Below are 27,974 nucleotides of genomic sequence, written 5' to 3' on the forward strand. Positions count from 1 at the left end.
TGTAAATTCTACAAATGCACCGTTGTTGCTACATTTATTACTCATGTTTCTATTCAGGCCTCTCCTATTCATATTCCAGTCTCTCATTCAAATAAAGGCACGGTTGCTAGGGTTATTTTGAAACGAGTAACCAGATTGCTGAAGCTGCAAACTAAAAAAGCAGCTGAATAAAAAACGAAGTAACTCAAAAGCCACAAAATAATAAAACATGAAAACCAGTTACAAATTGTCTCAGAATATCATTCTCTACATCACATGTAAAAACATTTAATTTAAAGGTGAAGAAACCATTCATCCCAACGGAGAATCTGTACCAATATTTGAAAACTAAGGTGCTCAAAGATCATAACAATAACCTGACCTGTTCTTCACAGTGAGGACAGTGAGGTTGTGGAATGCACTGCCGGGTGATGTTGTGATGGCTGATTCAGTTAATGCCTTTAAGAATGGCTTGGATGATTTCTTGGACAGACATAATATCAAAGGCTATTGTGATACTAAACTCTATAGTTAGTATAGATATGGGTATATATCATTTATGTGAAAGTAGGGAGGGGTGTGTGTATGGATGCTGGGTTTTCATTTGGAGGGGTTGAACTTGATGGACTCTGTCTTTTTTCAACCCGAATTACATATGTAACGATGTAACCTGGAAGAATGAGCCGTAATCACTCCCAAACAGTGCAAACGTAGTCAATGCTTACCCCCAAAATACTTAACAAGTCTTAAAGACTCCCCCAAAAGACTAAACAATGTCACATTAAATAATTGTGTTTCAGTGCTTTGAAATAAAAATATCACCGAGAACAATTTTCATTGCAGGATTTGGTATTTAGTAATAAGCATGAGACAAGGGTTGGAAGGGACTAGACGTATACCTGACCTAATTAAAGAACAACAACTGCATTTGAACCAGTATTACTATATGTAACAACTCCATTTCTTGTTTCAGTCCATTATATTAAGGGTTCGTTCACACGTAGAGATTCGCTGAGATTTTGTCGCCTGGCGACTAATTGCCTCGTCTTCTGAGCGACTATCTCCCCGAACTGCCTCAGCGTTTTTTCCCATAGGCTATAATGAAAAGCCGCCCGAAGTTGCCTGTGTGACTTTTCATTATAGCCTACGGGGAAAAACGCTGAGGCAGTTTGGGGAGATTGTCGCTCAGAAGACGAGGCGATTAGTCGCCAGGCGACAAAATCTCCCTGAGAGCTGAGAGTTGCTTGTTTGATATTCTTAATATAAAGCACCAAATATCTATGTGGCCTTCCAGACACTGTTTCCCTTACAGTATAGCTTCTGTGTGGCACCTTCTATGGACTGAACTTTGCTATTCCAAATAGTTCATGGGTAGAGAACCTGTCTCTTTCCCTAAACTGAGAACATTGTGAAGTAGAAAAAATACATTACATTAAATTAGTAAAATAGAAATCAACTATTTAAAGAGCCTTATAAAGCCAAACCTTTAGTGAAACAACCCCACACTTTTTTTCTAACTAGAAAACAGATTCTCCAAACCTTAGTAGTCAAATGTGACATTTTCTGTCAATTGTGATGCGCTACATTTTAAATTGGAAACATCGCACAATCACAAACATGGGCATATGCCCAAAAATCTTTGGTTTAGTTTCTCTTAATATGGAGCCAATCCACTCCTGTAGGTGAACAGGCAAATGCCAACACCAGGGAAAAGTACTTGCTCTTTATTCCGTGTCGTTCATGGGACCTTAAACTTTGATGTGGTGAACTTCAGTGAGCCGTCTTATAAGGAAAAGTTTGTCCCGGCCTTCCTAAAAAGAGAAAAGTTGAAGAAATGAAAGATATATGAGAGATTCATAACACAGTTCATGTAAAACACAGATTTTTTAAAAATGGAAGCTTTAAAGTTCACCTTTAACTGAACTTTTAGTATGTTATGGGATGGCTAATTCTAAGCAACTTTTCAATTGGACTTCATTTTTTCTTTATCGTTCTTAAATGATTTGGCTTCTTTTTTCAGCTTTTCAATTGGGGCCACTGACCCCATCTAAAAACAAATGTTCTGTAAAGCTACACATTTATTGTTATTGCTACTTTTTATTACTAATCTTTTTTTTTTACTCAAATCAATGCATGGTTGCTAGGGAAACTTGGACCTTAGCAACCAGATTGCTGAAACTGCAAACTGGAGAGCTGCTGAATAAAAAGCTAAATAACTCAAAAACCACAAATAATAAATAATGATGACCAGTTACAAATTGCCTCAGAATATCACTCTCTACATCATACTAAAAGTTACTTTGAAGGTGAACAATCCCTTGAAGGCCTAAGATTAACACATTTGACTTTGTAAATTGAGCACTCCCCCCCCACTACTATCATTAGTGGCTGCCACTATAGTCTCACAAGACAAAAAGAGCTCAGTGATGACATTCTGTAACTACACCCCCCCCGGTATGTAATAAAGAGGTGACCAGTAAATGCTGCCTGCTGATTGGTTGCTATGGATTATTGCCCTGGGCAAATTTAGTGCCTTTAATAACATAATTCCTTTAATCTCATGGGTTTAAGCTTCTTGACAAGCATCACAGAATCAGGCAGTGCCTCTATCACTGGGTGTTTCACATACCCATACATACTTTGTGTAGGGATCACCACCACTTCAGAAGTAACACTGGGGTCATTTATCAACATGGGCAGTAATTCATGACAACCAATCAAATTGTTGAATTCATTGCTCTACCTGCAGCTGTCTGAAGAAAGCCACTCACTGATTGGTTGCTATAGGTTACTGTCCATGGGCAAATTTGCCCAGTGTTGTTAAATAAGCCCCAGTTGTGTACATTACTGGAACTCTGCTGGAATACAGCGAATAGTGTGCTCCAAATATGTTGGCAATGAAGACAGCACACATTGAAAAAAGGAGGCACTTAAACTGTCAGCTTTGATCCTGTCGGCACCAGCCCAGTTATAACACATGCACCCCCTGAGTGTCACACGTTAACACTACACAGCTTTGACATCAATAAGAGTCTTGTAGCAGCAAATCAGTCCCCCGTCAAAGTCTTACCATTGCTAGTTGTTCCTGTAGCTGCTGCACAACCTTTTTATGTGCTCCAGCAAGAGCAATAAAGTAAAACATGACAAGACTGTAAAAAGACAAAAACAGTATTATTGTTAAGCACTTAGTAAACAGAGTCTCAAAGCTGCACCTTGTACAACTCACTTGTAAATAGTCCTGAATTAAACAGACAATTAAGCATAATAGCTGAGCAGTGAGACAATCCTTACAACCCCCTACTGCATATCATGTGTCTGTCTACAATTCAACATTTCCCAATACTCTGTTAATCTGCGTGTTAGTTCAGTACTGGATCAGGTACTGAGGCAGTGGGTTTGCAAGAGTAGTTGTGACAGACTTGGGGGAAGAAATTCCAGGCACATTTAGGTTTTAGAAACACCAACATGAGGAAAGCTCCTAAGTGGTATGTAATTTGCACAGTAAATTGGCCCAATACCCAACAGCACTATAAGGTTGGCTTCTGTAGTGAACGTCATTTGCTGCCTACAGTAGAAATTTGAAGAAAATGTATTACTATAAAAAGAAAATAGCAAAAGTGAGCCCTTTAATTCATAGCATTCTTTTACCTGAATTCTCCACGGAAAAAAACCACTTTGGAGTATCACATTGCTATTATTTTCTAAAGCAGACTTACCACGACAGTAAGAAAAAGGGGACAGCAAAAGATTCTGATGCAATGACATAGATGAATTTCTGCAGCCCAATGGGAAATGTTTTTACAACGTTTGGTATAATTTCCCACGACGTGGTGAAATTCATGAACAGGCCACATGCTTTAGATGCTGGTATGCTGTGAAATAAACAATAAAGTGAGAGGGGTACAGCACCATATTATTATTATTTATAACATGTAAATGAGCAACATATATTGGTAATTCATATTCAGGGGCCAACCATTATTTATTTATTATTCATGCCAACCATTTCAAGGGAAAGGTGCATCAGAAAATACAAAAGGTCCTTAGCACTACCTATAAATAATATTACTTACTATGCAATTCCAAACCCTACAGGAATACAGGCCAAGACCAGGCCTATCAACAGTATCACTTGGAAGAAAAAATTAGAGCTGGAGGCCCGGAAAGGCCTTGTTGATGGTCTGCAGTTTTCCATTAGACTGATCTGGAGGAAGAGCAAAAGTGATAAAGAGATAAATAGTTAGTCCAAACTGTGGTAGATCAGCTACTCACTTTTGTATGCTGGTAAGGAACTATACAAGTGTGATGAAATAATCATCAGAGAAATAAAAGTGTTTGGGATATGCCTACAATCATTTGCACAGTTAAGAATAGGACTATGGTAAGTGCTGCAGTGATACTATGGAATGCCAGCAGCATAGCCTGTCCCAATAGATGTAGAACTATGTTGAGCACTGAGCTCTACAAGATATGGATTGCTGTTTATAACAATGTCTATCTGGTATCTGCAAAAAAAAAAAAGGTGTGTGTCTATACAATTTGGAAACTATATGTAAATAAGCAAATAAATGAGAAAACGAAAAATCACAAAAACGAATTACAGACCAAAAATGTCTGTTTGAACAGTTATATAATGTACCTTTTTAATGTAAAATATAATGAAGTACTTCACAGTTGCAATGGCTGGTAGAAGAGGTGAATAAAATATTCCAATCCAGCAAATGGTCTGCCCATAGACAATCTCTAGAACATTTTGAGGAATCTCAAACTCCTGCTGACCCCACCATTTCACAGGTTTAGAGGAGCAGTAGGTAACCATCAATCTACAGAGCAAGAATATCATTGTTTATTGATTGCTTCTTGTGTAAAGGAGAAGTAAAGTCTGTTTTATATAAGAGGGTTCCCCACTGGTCATACTCCCCTATTACACCAACAAACTTCAGAAAGTGGCCTCCTGATCCCTTGTACCTGCGCCCAAAGAGCAGAGTTGTGCAGGAAGGTTGCTAGCCGTCATGCATGTTGGGCCCAGGGGAGCTGTGGCCCCTTGTGGGAGTCTTTTGGTTGTATTTCATGGATTTTAATATTAATGGTCACATTTTACTAGCTTCTATTGCCCACCGAGTTGTAATGAATTATACCCTTCCTATTGTGTTTTAACATGTTATAACAGCTGGTGACAGTATCCTTACAATGACATGACCCCTGAATCCAAATTTCTGTTAAGGGAAAGAACACATCAGTTCTTGCCAGCGAGATCACTATAGGTAAGCATTTTGGCTAAAAGATGCATTGTATATTATGGATTCTATTGGAAGCTCTATAAAAGGGGTTTAAATGATGTTCTCTTTTAGGTATGCCTACGATTAAGTCCTATCAGCTGAAATGTCTTATGCTTTATGTTTAAATAGAAAAGTCATAAACGTTAGGGTGAGAGGGACTGAAAAGAGATAAAAAGCCATTCACTGTTCAAGTAATGCAGTTTCTAAAAACATAAGGTATTGAGATTTTAATCCTTACTTAAAAAGGAAAACTATACCCCCAAAATGAACACGTAAGCAACAGATAGTTTTTAATATATCATAGTAAGTGGCATATTAAAGAATCCTATCTATATATTTAAGTAAATATTGTCCTTTTACATCTCTTGCCTTGAGCCACCATTTTGTGATGGTCTCTGTGCCGTCTCAGAGATCCCCTGACCAGAAATACTGCAGCTCTAACTGTGACAGGAAGAAGTGTTGAAGCAAAAGACACAACTCTGTTGGTTAATTGTCTCATGTGATCTAACAAAATATAGTTTGTTGGTATGTTTGTGTGCACAGTGAATCGTATGATCCCAGGGGGCGGACCTTATTTTTTAAAATGGCAATTTTCTATTTATGATTACCCAATGGCATATACTACTAGAAAAGTATATTATTATGAAAATGATTTATTTACATAAAGCAGGGTCTTACATATGAGCTGTTTTATGCAATATCTTTTTATAGAGACCTACATTGTTTGGGGGTATAGTTTTCCTTTAAGGCATTATGGGCAGACACAGTTTATGTCCCTGCAGCCAACTATGAAACACAATGCAGTTGCCCCCAACACTTTAAATCACTTATCTCCCCAGTGAAAACAACAAATATAGTTGTACTTACTTTCTTGGAAATTCCACAAATATTGTCAATGACACAATAATTAAAAAGTCAAAAATCATCAGCTTATACATTTCCTGACCAACTCGAGATTCCCAACACTGCAAAAAGAAGAAAGCAATCTTCAAATCCATATTGACTTTACATTTTTATAAGGAAAATAATTTATCATGCTGTATTTAGACATATAATTGTGTGTCTGTATAAATGTGTTATTTAGATGATATTGTAACATAACCTTCATGGCCTACATATGCATGTTTATTTAGACATAAGAGTATCGTCATAGTCAGAGTTGCTTCTAAGACAGTGCTGTACCTTGAAAAGCATCAGGCCCCCCTGCAAAAAAAAAATCTTTAGAGGTCCACTCACTACCTGATTGCAGCGCATCTCTACTTTTTGCGAAGTTTAATGCGATTTTCATGTTTTATTATTTAAGGTTTTTGAGTTATTTAGCTTTTTATTCAGCAGCTCTTCAATTTGCATTTTAAGCAGTCTGGTAGCTAGGGTCCAAATTAACCTAGCAACCATGCACTGATTTGAATAAGAGACTGGAATATGAATAGGAGTGGGTCTGAATAGAAAGATGAGTAATAAAAATTAGCAATAACAATACATTTATAGTTTTACAGAGGTTTTTGTCTTAGAAGGGGTCAGTGACCCCCATTTGAAAGCTGAAAAGAGTCAGAAGCAGAAGGCAAATAACTATAAAAAATAAATAATGAAAACAAAGAGCTACAAGTTTGGGCCATGGAAAAATGAATGCACATAGTACTCTCCTCTCCTGTTTTATTTGTCAACAGATTCATTCTCTGCTTCCACAAGCATCTTGCCCATGTATTTCATCCATTTTTTTAAATAAAATATCCACTCCTTTGTTTCCTATATTTTGCCATCATCTTCTATTACTTTGTCTATTATTAAATAATCAGCTACTGCATTGCTCATTCTAACTGCCTGTTTGGTCCAGAGTAAAGAAGCACTTAACCATCTAGTAAACAGTGAGTAACAGCAAAGACCAGGACACGTTGCCTTTTAAATAACAGAGATTCTGGGTTTATTTAGAAGTCTTTGTGGGTGTCTATGAAATGATTATGTATTTGTTCTCTCATATATAGGATTATCCAGAATGCTCGGGACCTAGGGTTTTCCAGATAATGGATCTGTAATTTGGATCTTCATACCTTACTTCTGCTAGAAAATAATTTAAAGGGATACTGTCATGGGAGAAAAAATTTTTTTTCAAAATGAATCTGTTAATAGTGCTGCTCCAGCAGAATTCTGCACTGAAATCCATTTCTCAAAAGAGCAAACAGATTTTTTTATATTCAATTTTGAAATCTGACATGGGGCTAGACATTTTGTCAATTTGCCAGCTGCCCCTGGTCATGTGACTTGTGCCTGCACTTTAGGAGAGAAATGCTTTCTGACAGGCTGCTGTTTTTCCTTCTCAATGTAACTGAATGTGTCTCAGTGGGACATGGGTTTTTACTATTGAGTGCTGTTCTTAGATCTACCAGGCAGCTGTTATCTTGTGTTAGGGAGCTGCTATCTGGTTACCTTCCCATTGTTCTTTTGTTTGGCTGCTGTGGGGGAAAAGGGAGGGGTGATATCACTCCAACTTGCAGTACAGCAGTAAGTCTAGCCCCATGTCAGATTTCAAAACTGAATATAAAAAAATCTGTTTGCTCTTTTGAGAAATGGATTTCAGTGCAGAATTCTGCTGGAGCAGCACTATTAACGGATTCATTTTGAAAAAATGTTTTTTTCCCATGATAGTATCCCTTTAAACCTTAAATAACCCAAATACCGTATATACCCGAGTATAAGCCGAGTTTTTCAGCATCCAAAATGTGCTGAAAAAGTCTACCTCGGCTTATACTCGGGTCAGCGCTACCCGACCCAAGTAGCTGAGATTGCAGTCACTTTTAATCATTCCTATACCAACAGTGCACTTGGGGAGAGACTGCAATATCCCACAATGCCCTCTGTTGGTTATATGAAAGAATACCAATGCGCCCTCTGTTGGTTATATGAAAGAATAACAGTGACTGCAATATCACACAGCGCCATCTGTTGGTTATATGAAAGAATAACAGTGACTGCAATATCACACAGCACCATCTGTTGGTTGTATGAAAGAATAACAGTGCGCCCTCTGTTGGTTATATGAAAGATTAACAGTGACTGCAATATCACACAGCGCCATCTGTTGGTTGTATGAAAGAATAACAGTGCGCCCTCTGTTGGTTATATTAAAGAATAACAGTGACTGCAATATCACACAGCACCCTCTGTTGGATATATGAAAGAATAACAGTGCGCCCTCTGTTGGTTATATGAAAGAATAACAGTGACTGCAATATCACACAGCACCCTCTGTTGGTTATATGAAAGAATAACAGTGACTGCAATATCACACAGCGCCATCTGTTGGTTATATGGAAGAATAACAGTGACTGCAATATCACACAGTGCCCTCTGTTGGTTATATGAAAGAATAACAGTGATGGCAATATCACACAGCGCCCTCTGTTGGTTATACGAAAGATTAAGAGTGATGGCAATATCAAACAGCACCCTCTGCACATGGTAGTGGGACAGTGGGACAATGAACACAGTAATCCGTTTGGCAATTCTCTGTCACCATCAACTTTGCAAAGAAGTCCGGTTGATCGCTGGGGCAGTCGCTTTGGCAGAATGTGCGCTGCTGGGAGACGGGGCTGTAGTTGTGTCTAGGCTTATACTAGAGTCAATAAGTTTTCCCAGTTTTCGTAGGTAAAATTAGGTACCTCGGCTTATACTCGGGTCGGCTTATACTCGAGTATATACGGTAGGTTGGTTTTGCTTCCAATAAGGATTAATTCTATCTTAGTTTGGATCAAGTACAAGGTACTGTTTTATTATTACAGAGAAAAAGGAAATTGTTTTTAAAAATGTGATTATAATGGAGTCTCTGGGAGACGGCCTTTCCGTAAGTCAGAACTTTCTGGATAATTGTTTTTCCGAATAACGGATCCCATACCTGTACTCCTAAATAATGCAACTGTGCATTAGTCCCTGTTCTTAATACTGAGCCACCAGCCTAGTCAAGTAGGAAAAAGTCAGTTTTGGGATCAAGGTCCATAATCAAAAGCGTACTTGATAATTGTATGTTTCATAAACATAAAATGATTAATGGACTTACTGGATATAACTTATAATTATATCCACAAAGGTTACAGGTCCGACTTTGGCAGGAAGTGATTCGAGTCCAAAGGGAAATCAACAGTACTCCAATGCTGGCCAACCGGACAAACACACATCTGTAACAAAGATCAAAAGATAGATTATAGAAAGATTTGTTTGTGAAAGAAATAGCTTTCCCTGTAACATACTTTTTTATGAAATGTTTAGAAAGTCTTGGTAATGATAAATATTTAAGCTATAATCATAGAAGGATCCAGCAGGTGAGGTCAATCAAGTTTAAAGGACCAGTAACATTTTTAAAAAAAATATATTAGTACACAACGAATAAAAAACACCAAAACAAATTATAGTTTAAAATCGCAAAGTCTTTATTAAGAAATAACTTAAGAAATGACTGATGCTGCAAACTCGCAAAGTTTTCCCAATGTGCTCCGAGCCTGCCAGCGCCTGAGTGCAGCTCCCTCACCCCCACAGCATGAGGCCAACTTCACCGTTGTTCTGCCGCACCCACAAATCTACGGGGTCTGAGACAGGAGACTGAGCCGGAGGCCGCAGAACAGAGCAGAGAAGCCCAAAAGGATAAGCAACACCAACACTCTGAGCCAGACCGGCAGTCCCGCCTCAGCCTCTCGCACCTCCAGCGCAAAGTGGCCTCCAGCGTGATGTTCCCATCGACTCCCATCAAAGGCGCAGAGGGAGAACAGCTTCCAATGCTCACCTTTCCTCAGCTCTCTAACCTGCACCTCCACCACTGCAGAGCCTACGAGGGCAGGCGAGGATTGAAGCGGGCCCATCACCTCCACATCCGAGGCCCATGCCCCCTCGTCTTGGCATGGATTGGAACCGCTATGGGTCCGAGGCAACTCGATAAACACCAGTCAAGGGCTGCTTTCGTTTTCCACCATAGGGGTATCGTAGAGGAGCGGGGGCTGAAGTTGCTGTGCCGGTAGAGTTCCCTCGCAGCCCTGGTATGTGGCAGGAGTGGGTGGCAACGGTGAAGTTGGCCCCGTGCTGTGGGGGCGAGGGTGCTGCACTCAGGCGCTGGCAGGCTCGGGGCATATCGGGAAAACTTTGCAAGTTTGTCATAAGCCAGTTTTGCCATCAGTCAGCGGCCAGCAGGATCCAGCAGCAGAGAGCCAGGGAGGAGAAATCGATTGCCGCTGGATGAATGGTCGCTCTGTCGCCTTTTATGAAAAGGATCGGAAGCTGAGTTTTTGTAAGTTATTTCTTAATAAAGACTTTGTGATTTTAAACTATAATTTGTCTTGGTGTTTTTAATTCATTGTGTACTAATGAATTTTTTAAAAAAATTGATGTTACTGGTCCTTTAACTTTATTAGCGATGCATAGCGTAAATAATAAAGTAAGAAACTTGATTGCACTGACTGACTCTCCAGTGGATCCTTCTATGATTATATGATTCCAAGTGGAAGTGGTGTACCCAACTACACTGTATGGGAGCACAAGTACCTAGACTTAAAGCAAATAAGAGAAACCTATTTGTTGATATTGTAATTATTTAAGCTACATGTTCCTGTGGCTTTGTTATAGTTACACACCATGCTTGCTATATACATTATAAAGGGAAACCTAGGGTATGAATAAAGCCCACAGTGGACTTAGCCTTAGGTATTGTGATTAACTAAATCCAGAATTCGGTTCAGGATTCAGCCTTTTTAAGCAGGATTTTGGCAAATCTAAGTGCCTGACAGAACCAAACCCAAATTCTTAAAATCACATGACTTTTCGTCACACAAACAAGGAAGTTAAACATTTGTAACCCTTATTTGCATATGAAAAAAGAGCATTGGAAGAACCTACAAGTTTTAAGTGGGGGCAAGGTGGGGCCATTATTTAAAAGACACAAAATTGCTTGCTATTAACCACATACTAAACAACTTTTTTAAACGCAAGGTTATGCATTTTGGTAGAAATAATTTAAATGTAACATACGCTAAATGGCAGTGTGTTGGGAGTTTCCTTAATTGAGAAGGATCTAGGGATTTTTGTATATAAGTTGTCTAATTCCAGGCAGTGTCATTCTGTGGCAAATAAAGTTCTGCTTTGCATAAAATAGGGCATTAACTGAAGGGATATAAAAACATAATTATGCCTCTTTATTGGTCTCTGGTAAGGCCTCACCTTGAGTATGCAGTGCAGTTTTGGGTTCCAGATCTTAAGAAGGATATAAATGAGCTGGAGAGAGTGCAGAGACTAAGTGCAACTAAACTGATTAGGGGGGTGGAAGACAAATTATGTTAGACTGTCATGGTTGCGGATGTTTTCTCTGGAAAAAATACACTTGTATATTAGAGGGCAGTAGCTACTTCACCCCCTTGTGAGATTAAATATATGCCACTTTAGTAAAACATGTGCCAACATATTTAGATAATTATTTGACAATAAGAAATGCAGTTAGGTGCAGACAGGAGAAGAAAAACACTTAGTGACACCTAAAGGACCCCTTGTCATTGTCAGATGAGCCTCATAATTCAATGCTTGTAGTTTACTGCTCACTGAGTTACCCCAGAAGTAAATGAGCAAGGGTGGTTGAATAATGTTGGCTTCAAGCAAACTCCGTTGGCAGCCTATGGATGACCAATCTACAGTGCAGGTCCATGAGCAATCAAATAGATTGTAAACTCAGTGTGTCCCCAGCTACAGATCATAAAACTATGGAAAAGCACCTGTACTCACATTAATAAGTGACTGTGGCAAAATTGAGTGTCAAGAAAGTTGATCCTTTGTCCCTATAATTAGCTCAACATTCTCTCCTGTGTATATTAAAAAAAGGTTTTTGCACGCTAAACTGAATTGATTATGGTTAAGGACTTCAGATACAGAACAATCAATTTAATTTCTTTTAAGGAAAGTATAAGTAATAGAAGCTTAAAAAAATCCATTGCCATGATTACATTCCATATTCCAGGCCAAGCACTGGGCATTTCATACTAGCTAATAGTCCCAGACAAAGTAGCAGAGATCAAAACACCACACAAAATAAAATAACTCTTACCGTATCAACGTAAATCTAATTTCAAAGGCTGGAGAGTAATCTTCATAACGAACAATAGCTTCAAAGATCAGAGGTGTTATAAAGTTGGCTATGGTGATTACAATTGATGGTAAATACTCCAGGAGTAGGTTTATAGGGTCAGCGTTGCTTCCACTTACCTACACAGCAAAACAAATGAGTTTTAATTTTATAGGTGAAACTAACCCTTACTGAACCCTATGGCTCTTAATAATGTATTTACAATATGCCAAGTAACCACAAATAAAAATCAAATTTTTTCCATTCAGTTCAATGAAGCTGGAAAATAGTGACTGCCTTAAATCTCATGTTTTTATACATATCATAGTAGGGCAAAATAAAACCTTTTTTTGGGGACCTTTAACTGAGTAGTAAAGTAAGAGGCCATAGCTTAAAGTATAAAAAAAACATGTTTTCTCATCCTTTATATGTATGTACAGGTATAGGATCCCTTATCCAGAAACCCGATATCCAGAAAGCTCCGAATTATTGAATGGCTGTCTCCCATAGACCCCATTTTATCCAAATAATCCAAATTTTTAAAAATGATTTCCTTTTTCTCTGTAATAATAAAACAGTAGCTTGAACTTGATCCAAACTAAGATATAATTAATCCTTATTGGAAGCAAAACCAGCCTATTGGGTTTATTTAATGCTTAAATGATTTTCTAGTAGACTTAAGGCATGAAGACCCAAATTACAGAAAGATCCGTTATCCGGAAACCCCCAGGTCCCGAGCATTCTGGAGAGAGAAGAATGTGGCTAGTTATGTACTGTGAACTAGAAGAAAGGTCAACTTTTAATGTATTTTGCTTTCCAGTACTGCTACTAAAAGCACGTTAAGATTTCAAGGGGCAAGTGGATCATGAAAAGGAAGCAATAATATATCTTTGAACACGTTCACTAGTTATGTACATAACGCGATCCCAAGACCAACAATCCTTAGTTAATGTAATAAATATATATGAGCACCATATAAAAGATAAAAACAACAATGGGGAGGGGGAGGTTGTAGAATAGAATAAATTACATTTCCCTGTTTAGCTCTAAACATAACAAAAACCATAAATATTTCCTGATAAAACAATAGGCACAAGCTCTTCTCATTGCTCTCATATCGAACATGGGTGGGGATATACGGCACCTTTAAAATTTGTACGCGTTGCATCATAAACAGCTGGTAAAAAAAAAATCATACAGACTACTAATTAAATGAGAAATAAATACTAACTGTGTTGCTGTTTTCCAGTGAATATACAGTAGCTCGGTAAATTGCATAAAAGCTGCCGGCCAACACTCCAATGACAATTACATTTAAAAGTAAACGTAAAAAATAAATGCGGCATGTGTCTCCCCTTGTCCTCTTCTGTTTCCTTTGGCGGATTCTTTCCTCAGCCAGATCTGTCTGTTAAAAGAGAAACACATTAAATACAGTGTTATATGCCTGCTATACATAGGGCATTTTCAATTACTTCTATATTACGGCCTTGCTGCTTTTAGTTATTCTGCATCCATTGTAGCTTTTGCTTTTCACCTGTGGTCATATATCAGCACCTGCTATTGTATATTATCTGTTATTACTGGACGGTTTAATGTAATCCTTCTATGGCATTTAAAACTATTTCAGGACAGTTTAGATTTTAGGTACCTCTTACAGTACTGCACTTTGAGAATTAAAGCTTGTATTCTGTCAAGTTTACCTGTCTTAAATGTTTTAGTAAATTGCACAAATACCCTATGTGAGCTAAGAGGCTGGGGAGAAACTGATAGGTGTAAGAAGTACTTATTGGAGGTCAGAGAGCGAGCGAGAGAACAATAAACACAAGGACTTAACGGGAAGGAATTGAACAGTTCAGTGTAAAAATAAAAACTGTGTAAATAGACAGGCTGTTCAATATAAAAAATGTTTCTCATATAGTTAGTTAGGAAAAAATTTAATGTATAAAGGCTGGAGTGACTGGATGTGTAACATAAATAGCCAGAATTAACTTCCTGCTTTTCAGCTCTCTAACTCTGAGTTAGTCAGCGACTTGAAGGGGAGCCACATGGGACATTTCTGTTCAGTGAGTTTGCAATTGATCCTCAGCATTCAGCTCAGATTCAAAAGCAAACAGTTATAACCCATGTGCCCCCCCCCTCAAGTCACTGATTGGTTACTGCCTGGTAACCAGGGTAAACAGTCAGTGGAAACCAAGAGAGCTCAAAAGCAGGAAGTAGTGTTCTGTTCTGTTAGACATCCAGTCACTCCAGCCTTTATACATTACATTTTTGCCTAACTCTATTAGAAAGGTTTTTTATTTTGTACAGTCTATCTATCTAATTACCCAGTTTTTATTTTTATACTGAACATTTGCTTGAAGGAGTGTGCAGTTGGAAATTGGCACATACATTGACTAGATTATTGGGTGTCCCTCTTCATATAAAAGAAAGCACTTTTCATTTCCGTGGACATGATAATAGATCCATAATTGTTTAAGGGGCAGATTTATCAAGGATCAAATTTCGAAGTGCAAAAAACGTCGAAATTCGACCACCAAATAGGCTAGTTTGACATTCGAAGTTGAATTTAACATTGTACTTCGATTCCAATCGTACGATTTCACTTCGACTTCTAAAAATTTAGCCAAATGTTGGCTATATGTTCTAGGAGGTACCCAAAGGCTAACATAGCAATTCAGCAGGTTTAAGGTGGCGAAGTGTCGATGTCAATGTTTTTTAAAGAGACTTCGATTATCGAATGGTCGAATAGTCAAAGCATTTTCACTTCAAATTGAAGTTGAATTTGGCCTATTTGATGGTAGAAGTACCCAAAAACTACTTGAAATTCGAAGTTTTTCAATTTGAATATTCACTTTGAATTCACTTCGACCCTTAGTAAATATGCCCCTTATTGTCTATATAAAAATTGTCCTGGTCCTCCGAGCACTTATTGAGGACTCTTTCTTTTTAATACAAACATATTAGAGAAAATAAAAAAACAGTGAGACTCACTTTTAATTCATGCTGCAAACTGCTGTGTTTAAGAGTCGCCGAGTACTGATCAGTAATACAGAAATCCCAACCTGCAAATATTTTATTGCAGTAGCTCTGAAATTTGTCTTCGTCGTGTACCAGGCTTTGTTTAAAACCATCTACAGCCCTGCAAAGCAATTAGCCATTTAGTATAAGGAAGAAAAGCATTATGTTCTCTCCCTCTCTGTCCAGGCTAATTGGGCTTTGTCTGACTGTGTGCCATTGTTAGGGTCCTTCTGTAGAAACATGCACACGTCAGCATACACTACCCTATGGTCACTGTTTTATTGCAGTTTTTTATTTATTGAGTATTTTGGCACATAAGGCATCTCGATGACGGCAATGTTTTAGCAGGCAAATTTGCTCCCATATCGACACAGATCCCTTTCCACTATCCATAATCAGAATCTCCATGAGAAGGCCACACTTTCAGTACGGATACACCGAATCCACTATTTGGGATTCAGCAAAATCCTTCATGAAAGATTTGTCCGAATACTGAACTGAATCCTAATTTGCATATGCAAATTAGGGATGGAAATGGGAAAAGTGGAAAAAAATATTTTTAATGTCTTGTTTTGTGACAAAAAGTGACGTAATTTCCCTTCCCACTCCTAATTTGTATATGCAAATTAGGGTTCGGTTTGGCCAGGCACGAGGATTCAGCAAAATAATCTCTCTCTTTTATATATCTATATATCTATATATCTATATATATATATATATATATATATATATATATATATATATATATATAATATATCCTCAGCACAACAGATTTGGTTTCAGTTCTTCTACAATATGCAATAACCTATGAAAGGAAAGTGAACATGTTACCTTTTAACTATCCAGACAATGCTCAACAAAAGGCAGCTTATTGTGACCAACACATAAGCAAGTGGAAGACTGTAGTTGAAGACATAAAAAGTGACAGTCTCTATGGTATAATAGCCATAAAATAGATAGGTGAGCTCTAGAAAACCCTGAAATAAATATATATATGTAATGTCAGTACAAAACCCATCTGAAAGACAATATATAAATAAAGAGATGTTGCAAATATATAGTGAATTAAGTACCCCCTCTTGTAAAATATAAGGATATTATAAGTTACAGAGGAGTTTCATGACCATATAAAAACACGAGGCCGAAGGCCGAGTGTTTTTATACAGGTCATGGAACTCCGAGGTAACTTATAGTATCCTCATATTTTACAACTGGGGGTACTTTATTAATTATAATACACACATTTTAGTGAGTCATGTGACAGAAATTACATCACTACTCACCGTTTATAACTGATGACATCACTACTCACCGTTTATAAGGCTATAATTTACAAGATATTCATGGCTTTTGTGTATTATAATACTATACAAACCTATCCTGTATATGCAATGAGAAATTCACAGTGAACTAGCTGCAAGAGGTATGATGCCTTATCTAACTTAAAGGGGACTGTCACCCTAAAAAAAGTAATTCCAAATCCTGCTTTATGATGTTAGTCAAGCAAAATAATACACTTACACTATACACATGATTTCAGTCTTCTTTCTTTTAGTCTTGTTAATCACAATCACATCAAGCAGGCAGCAGCAGTTTTGTGGACACTGTTATTAAGGCAAGCTAAAATCATGCCAAAATCTTGTTTATGCACCAAAATGGGGCACCTGATGCCCGTGCACTGACTACACAATTAAATGTGGGAGGAGGGGAAATGTAAGGAGTGCAGTGACATCTTGGAAATGCAGAATGGAAAGTGAAAGTAATTGCCTGCCCTGCCTCTATACCTAAGGCATAGAGGAGAGGCAGGCAATATATGATTGACAGCTGAGAGTTTTAAACGTGTTTATAACCAGTATGGGTGTTTTAATAAAAAAAGAATTTGGGTTTCATGATTAATTTTAAAAGGACTTTTACTATACAGATTTTCTTGTGTAGGTGACAGGTCCCCTTTAAAAGCACCTTTAGATACTGTACTGTACTATTAGATACTATACTGAAGGTGCATTTCCACTAAATACACATATGTAAAAATAAAACTTGTGTGTGTACAATGTCATTAAAAATCGTCAAAAACATATAACGAAAACAATAGATTTATTGATTGGCTTGCCTATTATTTTGAACTTTTTACACTAAGCAGCTCTCATACTTAGGGACACCTTGCTTTTACTAACAAGGAGAAGAATGTATCATATTTAAAACAATGCGACTGGTTACTACAATGCCCTGTAAACATACCGTTCCTGAAAGTAAATCAATAATATTACTGTAGAAATACAGAAGTCCATAGCCACCTGGGGAATAATGTGTGCATTCGGAATCTGTGGAAATAAATGAAATACAAAATGTTATAAATACTAACTGAACACTAGGCAACAACAAGTCTTATTCATTAAAATACATTACACAGCTTATATCTTACCAACTTCAGTCGGGTTTATATTGCTGCTGTTGAAAACTCCTTGTTTGGAAATGGCGACCGGGAGTGTAGTAAAACAAAACATCAAGAGAAACATCACAAAATTCAAAATCACCAGAAACCTAAGAAATGAGAAATAAGACCCAATGCCAGTTCCAAATTTACCTAGAAGAGAAGATTTGAGACATATTTTAGAAAACAGATGACATCTTCACATCTTGTATATGGTGGACAGACACTACATTGCTACAGCCAAATATTAGGGATGCACCAAATCTGGATTTGGATTTGGCGAGGATTCTGCCTTTTTCAGCAGGATTCGGATTTGGCCGCATCGAATCTGAATATGCATATGTAAATTAGGAGCGGGGAGGGAAATCATGTGACTTTTCATCACAAAACAAGGAAGTGAAAAAAATATTCACATGTTTTCCTTTCCTGCCCCTAATTTGCATATGCAAATTAGGATTCAGGTCGGTATTCGGCCAAATCTTTCACAAAGGATTTGGGGATTCAGCTGAATCCCAAATAGTGGATTCAGTGCATCCCTACCAAATATAAATTGCATACATACAACAGGAAGGTCTTTTCTTCAAAAGCAGAATTCATGACCTGATTTACTACAGTTGACCTGAATTCTGAATAACAGCAGATTAGAAAACAAATATGTACCCTCAATGTTGCGAATGTTTCCTCTCCAAAGTGTCAGATGGCTAACGAGCAATTGAGAAATGTCATCCTTTAATTTTCTGCATGACTTCCAACTTGATTGTTTCCACTGGCTCCATACTGTGATGTACTGGGAACACAGCTTCTGCATATCCCTACGTACAAAATGACCAACAGTAATTTAAATTTATGATAATATTACAAGTGTATATACAGGTATCTGCATCCAGAATGCTTGGGACCTGGGGTTCTGTAATTTGGATCTTAGTACCTTAAGTCTACTAGAAAATCATGTAAACATTAAATAAATAGGCTGGTTCTGCTTCCAGTAAGGATCCATTATATCTTCGATAGGATCAAGTACAAGGTACTGTTTTATTATTACAGAGAAAAAGGAAATTTTTTTTAATAATTTGGATTAATTGGATAAAATGGGAGTCAATGGGAGACGGCCTTCATTTAATTCGGAGCTTTCTGGATAATGGATCCCATACCTGATATGCATCTAATAAATACGATAAATTTGACATTTTAACAATAGAGGACTTATTCATTAAACCTCAATTTTTTGCTGGTCGAGTTTTTAAAGGGGAACAAAACTAGAATTTTTAGAGATTTATTACACCTCAAAGCTGCTAAAAATCCGAATCTGAAAATTCTCCAACTAAAACCTGTCGAGGTCAAGTAGAAGTTAAAGGCAGATGTTCCTGAAGATGTTTCTTGACATCGTGATCTGCACTGATTTGAGTTCAATAATCAGATAAATTCGAGTTGTTGAGTTTTCATATGCCAATTTTTGAGAAGAATTGTTAGTAAAGGGATTCCATATGGGAGTTTGGTCGGATTTATATTTTTATTAGAGTGAGAAAAAGTCTTAGTAAATACCCCCCTAAATGTATGGTCTGAAATTTAAGCTTTTGACAATCAGTTATAGTGGAAATCAAAGACTGTGACTGCAAAAAAAAACAGACATAAATATTATTTCATTTTCAAGCTAAATAAAAGGACAAATCAACCCCAAATTAAAACTTTGCCTAATAAAATATTACTTTAAGCAACCTTGCAAATATACATTCATGACACATTTTCTATGCTTTTTAATGTATTTGTATATGCATTGCTATTGAAAGCAGTGTTTGTCCCTTTCAATTCTCTGCCCTGTTGGCTCAGACTGTTGATACAATGTAAGACAAGGCAGCTGATTAAAGACATGACTTTGCTGGGAAACCAAGACTTTTGCAACATTGTTTAAAAAGTAACAAGCAGGAGTTAAGCAAATGCTGCTTTTAATAGCAAACATTTTTACAAATAACTTTAAAGGCACTAAAAATCTTTAATAAATGTATATTGGAATTGCTTAGAATTTTGCTTTCTTTTATTAGCCACATTTTTATTTTGGGGTTGACTTGCCCCTTAAAATGAGATTGTTTATCTGTGTATGGAGGTTCAAAGTTCAACAGCTAATGTTAAAAGCTGGATATCACTAATCAGAACAAGATAACCAAATGTATGCATCATTTTAGTAATTTTCTTTTCTCTGCAATAGTAAAATAGCACTATAAACTTTAGAATAAGCATAACATAAACATATTGGACTAATTTAATATTTCATTGTTTTAGCAGACATAAAAAAAGTAATGAATATAAAATAAAGCAGTGCTCCTCTGAACACTTTTTAAGTTTATATTTAGTGGTTTCTGAGATATTAGCATATTTTTACCACTAGGCAGGCTTTGAGCTCAGTAGTTTTTTGAAGGTCTAGAGTGTAATCTAACCTTACTGTCTATGCACTTCCTGTATTCAATTCAGACCCTCAGTTGAGCCAAAAGCTTTGTATTATCATTCTTAGTCAATTTGTTTAGATTTCATTTAAGGTATGGTGATCCAAATTCTGGAAAAATACCGTATATGCTAAACCCCAGGTCCCAAGCACACCAGATAATAGATCCCAAACCTGCATTTCTAGTCTTATGAAGTCAGAACTAATATGGCAAGAGGAACACTGCACAGGCCCAGAGCCCCTAAAGAGCCACATTGGGTTTCCTATTGCAACAACAGGGTCACTACTCTGTTTCAGATATAACTAATTAATAACTAATATTATATATTCCATGTTATACAAAATCACCCGCAATCTGATTTTTAGCCAGATATATCTGGCTTAACAACAACGCCTCTTTTATTGTAGATTATAGTATTTTGTGCCCCTGATGAAGACTGTTTTAAAGGAGAAGGAATGCTAAAATTAAGTAAGCTTTATCAGAAAGGTCTATATAAATACACTAGTAAATGCTGCTCTGAGTCCTCTGTCAAAAGAAACACAACATTTCTTTCTATTGTGTACACATGGGCTTCTGTATCAGACTTCCTGTTTTCAGCATAAACCTCCAGGGCTAGGGCTTGAGCATGCTCAGTTTGCTCCTCTCTTCCTCTCCCCATCCCTACTGTAATCTGAGCCCAGAGCTATGAATGAGCAGGGAGAAACTCAGGCAGGAAGTGGTGCCACACCAAGCTAATATGGCAACTGCTATCCTAAACAAACAGAGAGAGCTTCTAGAGCTGTGTACTCAGGTATAGTAAGACATTCTGCAGAATAAATAAACTGCTTAGCTTCTCCTTTAAGGGTGAAACGCTTAGGGCAAATCATTTGATCATTTAACCTTTTTTTGGCTAATAAAACTTTGATTTTTTTTTATATACAGAGTGTTCTACTGTTTTAATTTTTTAACAACAATGCCATGAAGAAGAATTTGCTGCTTGTCTTAAGCTGGACATACAACATAAGAGCTGTTCGTTTGGGAAGTCGCGAAAAAGTGTGGCTCATTACCTGATTTGGCAGCCAATGCAGTAAGCAAAACAAGGTCAATCCGTTTACTTGGACCCAGGCCAGCAATCAGATCATAACTGGGGCCTTATGAGACCCTCTGGGAGAGGATGGCATCATAAAAACTCATGCAATCCTTGACTGACAGCATTTCCAATCTGAAAAGGGCCCAACAGCCCCTTACCAGCCTATTAAACAATCACTGTCATTTTACAGCAGTCTCTCCTGGGCTTTATTGCTTTTTATTGGTCAATTTTACTTCAACAAGCAATCACATGAAATTACATAATGAAGGCTCACTGGAATGCCACCATCTATGCCACCCAAACAGTTTCTATGAACTGTCTCTGGAAAATATATTATTATTATTATTAACATATATTTATATAACGCCAACATATTGCGTAGCACTGTAAAGTAAATGTGATTATGCAACTAAATATTATATGCATAGAACATGGAGTTACATACATCACAATCAATACCGGTACAAAAGGTGAGGAAGGCCCTATGCAGAAAGAGCATATACTCCAAAGGAAGGGAGTAATACACAAGGTGTGGGAGCGGACAATATCGAATTAAGTGGGTGAGAAATGTGGTACTGTATGTGGTGTTGCATTTGGTAGTTAAGCAGAGTGAGGGTAGGCTTCTCTAAAGAAGTGCGTTTTAAGAGATTTCTTGAAAGCAGAAAGGTTGGGAGAAAGTCGGACAGAACATGGGGGAGAGGAGGGGTGCAGCCCTTGCAAAGTCTTGAATGTGAGCATGTGAGGAGGTAATGAGAGAAGATTTGAGTAGCAGGTCAGTAGAGGAGCGTAGTAAGCGGTTGGGTGAGTATATAGAGATGAGTTCAGAGATGTAGGGTGGGGCAGAGTTATGAAGTGCTTTGAAAGTCAGTGTCATTAATTTGAATTTGATTCTGAAAGGTAACGGAAGCCAGTGCAGGGATTGACAGAATGGCGCGGCAGAGGAGGAGCGGTTGCTGAGGTATATGAGCCTCGCAGCAGTGTTCATTATGGACTGGAGAGGTGACAGCCTCTGGAGGGGAAGGTCAATTAAAAGAGAGTTACAGTAGTCTAGACGTGATATGATGAGAGAGTGAATAAGAATTTTTGCAGCATCTTGGGTGATAAATGATCGTATTTCCTTAGGTGGAAGTGACATGATTTAAAAAGTGACTGGATATGAGGAGTGAAGGACTGGGCAGAATCTAGGATAACCCCAAGGCACCGGGCTTGGGGAGAGGGGGTGATAGAGGAATTGTTAGCTATGATGGATACTTCCGGGATGTTACTGGTGTTAGTTGGAGGAAAGAGAACCATTTCAGTTTTAGAGAGGTTTAATTTAAGGTTTATTTAATTTTATAGTAATCTATTTCTCCTTCAAACTATATGAACCTTACACAAACATTTACAACTCTGCAATAAAGAATGCAAACCTTAATTTCCTTTTTTCTTGCATAGTGAGTGCATGCTCCCTTAATGGTATCATCATCATCCCCTCACTCGCTGCCTCCAAACTGCTTGGATCGACAGAAAGTGAAGCTTTAAGCTGACGGGTACTTCTGCGTCTTTCAATTGTTCCATAATAGGAGGTTTTCCTCCTTAACAAGGACTGGTAGCTTGGCAGCTCATGCAAGAATTCACTAACAGGCTGTGGACTTCCATCTGGCAGGAAGACATCTGACAAAAAAAGAGGAAAAGGAAAAAAAAAACTATAAATACTTTTGGAAATGCAAGAAATAAAGTAAAAATATTAATGTAATTACTAATTCAGTATTTAATTGAGAGAGAAGCTATGGCAGAAACACAAAATGAGTTAAAGCAATGCACCTCCTACAGCATTTCCCCTAAACTTCTACAAATCTTTTTCACTAATCTGAGGTCAGATGTAAGAAAGGCAGCACATAAAATAAATAGACAATGCCTTTATAAACCATTGCTCATTATGCATACAGTGTGAATATATAAATAGTGAAGCAGCAGCCCTCCAGCTGTTACAGCCCCAAGCACTTTATATTCAGCGGGAGGTCATTTGCAGTAATACCCCAAGCACATTATAACTTTTAGTATGACATAGACATTGATATTTTAAGACAATTTGCTATTGGTTTTCTTTTTTTTATGGTTTTTCAGTTATTTAGCTTTTTGTTCAGCAGTTCTTCAGGAATTTCAGAAGCTATCTGGTTACTAGGGCCCTGCTTACCTTAGCAACCAGGTAGTGGTTTGAATGAGAGACTGGAATATCAGTAGGAAAGGGATTTGAAAGATAAGGAATAAAAAGTAACAATAATTATAAAATTGTAGCCTCATAGAGCAATCGTTTTTTGGCTGCCGGGGGAAAGCTGGGAAGAGGATGAATAGGAAAGCAAATAACTGGAAAACTAAAAAATAAATGCTGAAGCCCATTGCCTAGTTGCTAAGGATAGGACATTCTATAACATACTAAAATTTAACTTAAAGGTGAACCACAGCTTTAAACAGAGCCATATTTTTGTAATAATCTCAGCACTAGTGATGTGCGAATCAGGCCGGTTTGGGCCGGCTACCGCATAAAATCTTCAGGTCATAGGCAGGTTTGGGTTGCTGGCGGGTTTGAGTTGCGGGCTCCCTTTCGCTTTCCCCACCCACGACCTCACGCTGCTGGCTTTCATTCCCTGAGTTTATAAACTCGTGCTTGGCTGGTTAGGGACAGGGGCGGGATGGAGTTGGCGGGTTGGGGCAAAGTGGGCAGGTTAGGGGCTGAGAAGAGGATGGAGTGGGTGGGTTAGGGGCTGGGAAAGAGATGGAGTGGGCGGGTTAAGGGCTGAGAAGAGGATGGTGTGGGCAGGTTAGGGGCTGGGAAAGAGATGGAGCGGGCAGTTGGGGGCTGGGAAAGAGATGGAGCGGGCAGGTTAGGGGCTGGGAAAGAGGTGGAGTGGGCGGGTTAGGGGCTGGGAATGAGATGGATCGGGCAGGTTAGGGGCTGGGAAAGAGATGGAGAGGGCGGTTTAGGGACTGGGAAAGAGATGGAGCGGGCGGGTTAGGGGCTGGGAAAGAGATGGAGTGGGCGGGCGGGTTAGAGGCTGGGAAAGTGATGGAGCGGGCGGGTTAGGGGCTGGGAAAGAGATGGAGCAGGTGGGTTAGGGGCTGGGAAAGAGATGGAGCGGGCAGGCGGGCGGGTTAGAGGCTGGGAAAGTGATGGAGCGGGCAGGTTAGGGGCTGGGAAAGAGATGGAGCAGGCGGGTTAGGGGCTGGGAAAGAGATGGAGCGGGCGGGTTAGGGGCAGGAAAAGAGATGGAGCGGGCGGGCGGGTTAGAGGCTGGGAAAGTGATGGAGTGGGTGGGTTAGGGGCTGGGAAAGAGATGGAGCAGGCGGGTTAGGGGCTGGGAAAGAGATGGAGTGGGAGGGTTAGGGGCAGGGAAAGAGATGGAGTGGGAGGGTTAGGGGCAGGGAAAGAGATGGAGTGGGAGGGTTAGGGGCAGGGAAAGAGATGAAGGGGGCGGGTTAGGGTCTGGGAAAGAGATGAAGGGGGTGGGTTAGGGCTGGGAAAGAGATGGAGCAGGCGGGTTAGGGGCTGGGAAAGAGATGGAGCAGGCAGGTTAGGGGCTGGGAAAGAGATGGAGCAGGCGGGTTAGGGGCTGGGAAAGAGATGGAGCAGGCGGGTTAGGGGCTGGGAAAGAGATGGAGCCGGCGGGTTAGGGGCAGGTCGAGTGGGCGGGTTAGGGGCTGGGAATGAGATGGATCGGGCAGGTTAGGGGCTGGGAAAGAGATGGAGAGGGCGGTTTAGGGACTGGGAAAGAGATGGAGCGGGCGGGTTAGGGGCTGGGAAAGAGATGGAGTGGGCGGGCGGGTTAGAGGCTGGGAAAGTGATGGAGCGGGCGGGTTAGGGGCTGGGAAAGAGATGGAGCAGGCGGGTTAGGGGCTGGGAAAGAGATGGAGCGGGCGGGCGGGTTAGAGGCTGGGAAAGTGATGGAGCGGGCAGGTTAGGGGCTGGGAAAGAGATGGAGCAGGCGGGTTAGGGGCTGGGAAAGAGATGGAGCGGGCGGGTTAGGGGCAGGAAAAGAGATGGAGCGGACGGGCGGGTTAGAGGCTGGGAAAGTGATGGAGTGGGTGGGTTAGGGGCTGGGAAAGAGATGGAGCAGGCGGGTTAGGGGCTGGGAAAGAGATGGAGTGGGAGGGTTAGGGGCAGGGAAAGAGATGGAGTGGGAGGGTTAGGGGCAGGGAAAGAGATGGAGTGGGAGGGTTAGGGGCAGGGAAAGAGATGAAGGGGGCGGGTTAGGGTCTGGGAAAGAGATGAAGGGGGTGGGTTAGGGGCTGGGAAAGAGATGGAGCAGGCGGGTTAGGGGCTGGGAAAGAGATGGAGCAGGCAGGTTAGGGGCTGGGAAAGAGATGGAGCAGGCGGGTTAGGGGCTGGGAAATTGATGGAGCCGGCGGGTTAGGGGCAGGGGCAGGTCGAGGGAAACTCTACCCGCATGTCACTACTCAGCCCACATATATTTATTGCACTTTTGGATGTAAAAAAGCAGCTAGTTAAGGGAAGAACAGGGTTAAAAGTGTAATTGTGGGAGAGGAGCAAGAGGCAAGATAAGAGTTCAGATAAGGAAAGGGAACAGACAGAGACAGCTTTCCCATATGGGATTGTGTTCCAGAAGTATTCTTTGGCAGTGCGTCACCTGTCACTCACTCACACACGGACACTCACCGTTATCTCCATCGGAAGAAGGGCTGTCAGGGAACCGCTGTGCCATAATCATACGCCAGCCAATATCCACAGACCCCTCGCAAAGACCTAATAATCCTCCTCCCCGCCAAGCTCTTCCCTCTTCCGTGCCCTTGAGCACAATACGCTCCCAACACTGCCACGCCCCCCGAGCCAGGAGCTAAACTTTCAGTAGGAATCAGGAGGGCGGGGTTTCCGCTTGTCAATTAAGGAGTCCTGTAAGCTGATTGGTTTAAGGGGCGTGTGTTGGTCGCAGGTGAAGTGGATACGTTTCCCAACTTGCCTGAAGGTATTAGTAACGAGTGTAATACAGGAAGGAACACGATATGTCACTTGTAGGCGGAATGTTGTTTGTCTGGCACAGCTCAATACCTTGTCTACGTTACACAGGAAAGATGATTTGTTTATCTATATCTATATATATACATGTACGTATACTAATAGACGTATATATATAAATATAAAATATTTTAGGAGTACAGGTATGGGACCTGTTATCCAGAATGCTCGGGACCTAGGGTTTTCCGGATAACGGATCTTTCCGTAATTTGGATCTTCATGCCTTAAGTCTACTTGAAATTCATGTAAACTTTAAATTAACCCAATAGGCTGGTTTTGCTTCCAATAAGGATTAATTATATCTTAGTTGGGATCAAGTACAAGATACTGTTTTATTATTACAGAGAAAAAGGAAATCATTTTTAAAAATTTGGATTATTTGGATAAAATGGAGTCTATGGGAGACAGCCATTCCGTAATTTGGAGCTTTCTCGATATCGGGTTTCCAGATAAGGGATCCTATACCTGTATATATCTGTATGTGTATGTGTATATGTTATGCCTGAAAATAATAAGCAACGCCAGACACTGTAAGTTGCTAACACTTTGCTCCTGGGACCCCTAAGAAAATGTAGGGGAAAAAAAACATTAAAGTGATACTGACACGAAAAAAACTTTTTTTTTAACATAAAACATTAAAAGTTACCTATAGGTCATGTTGATCGTTTTTTGCTGAGAGATTTGTTTCTGTAAGTAATTATTAGCAGGACTGTATTTAGGTCCGATGGTACCCTAGGCATCGGACCTTAATACGCCCCCTACGTAGTGTGTGTAACCAGGGCCGCCATCAGGGGGGGACAGGGGGGAGAGTTGTAGGGGGCCAAGGGTAAGGGGGGCCCGGCCACGCCGCACTTACTTGATTAGCCAGGCCCCCCCTGCTTTCTGAGAGTTGCTGACTTCAGGAAGGCAGGGCAGGAGCACTGGGGGAGGAATCTTCTGTCCATTACTTTCCCTTATTGGTCACAGAGTTTAAGTCCCGGCTGAGCTGCTCAGGGATTGGATAGCTGAGGTCTGAACTTCCCCTCCAGCTCATCCAATCACCATGCAGCTTAACCGGGACTTGAAATTCTGTGACCAATAAGGGAAGAACATGCTGTCACTGGAAGAAGATGCAGCCACTTGTGCTCTCCCCCTCCCTTCTGTAGTTGGCAGCTCACTGACAGCAGGTGGGCCACACTAATGAAGTAAGTGCAACATGGCAGGGCCCCCTGTTGTGTGGTGGGGCCCTGGCCACCAAAGTTTTTTTTATAAACCGTTTAAGGGGGGCCCTGGCCACCAATGTTCTTATAACATGGGGGGGCCCTAGCCACCATTTTTTTTTTTTACCATGTGGGGGTCCTAGCCACCAATATTTTTTAATGGGGGGCCCTGACCACAAATGTTTTTTTATGGGGGGCCCTGACAACAAATGTTTTTTTATGGGGGTCCCTGACCACAAATGTTTTTTTATGGGGGGGCCCTGACTACCAATATTTCTTTATTTTTATTAACATGTGGGAACCCTAACCACCAATGTTTTGTACTGTGTGGTGGGGGTGGACCTGTGGGGTGGGGAGGTGGACTTGTAGGTGGGGCTTGTAGTGGGCGCAGTCCAGGGGGCCCAGGAAATCTTGTCATATGGGGCCCTGCGATTTCTGATGGTGGCCCTGCGTGTAACTTCAG

At 39.9% G+C, this 27,974-nt stretch overlaps 1 protein-coding gene across 1 annotated transcript; it reads right to left on the reverse strand.

The window, feature by feature from the left end:
* Nucleotides 1–1,682: 1,682 nt before the first annotated feature.
* tmc7.L (transmembrane channel like 7 L homeolog) lies at nucleotides 1,683–26,133 on the reverse strand. The gene is made up of 16 exons (XM_041576907.1): nucleotides 25,956–26,133; nucleotides 22,711–22,954; nucleotides 18,455–18,606; nucleotides 17,786–17,947; nucleotides 17,602–17,684; nucleotides 16,195–16,340; nucleotides 15,337–15,484; nucleotides 13,577–13,750; nucleotides 12,328–12,485; nucleotides 9,310–9,427; nucleotides 6,126–6,223; nucleotides 4,619–4,802; nucleotides 4,053–4,183; nucleotides 3,696–3,851; nucleotides 3,050–3,128; nucleotides 1,683–1,790 (listed from the first exon to the last, which is right to left on the reverse strand). The coding sequence occupies exons 1-16, from the start codon at nucleotides 26,005–26,007 to the stop codon at nucleotides 1,728–1,730; spliced, it is 2,148 nt and encodes a 715-aa protein (XP_041432841.1). The 5' UTR covers nucleotides 26,008–26,133; the 3' UTR covers nucleotides 1,683–1,727.
* Nucleotides 26,134–27,974: the final 1,841 nt, after the last annotated feature.

Source organism: Xenopus laevis, chromosome 9_10L, assembly GCF_017654675.1.
Source record: "Xenopus laevis strain J_2021 chromosome 9_10L, Xenopus_laevis_v10.1, whole genome shotgun sequence".
Lineage (NCBI taxonomy): Eukaryota > Metazoa > Chordata > Amphibia > Anura > Pipidae > Xenopus > Xenopus laevis.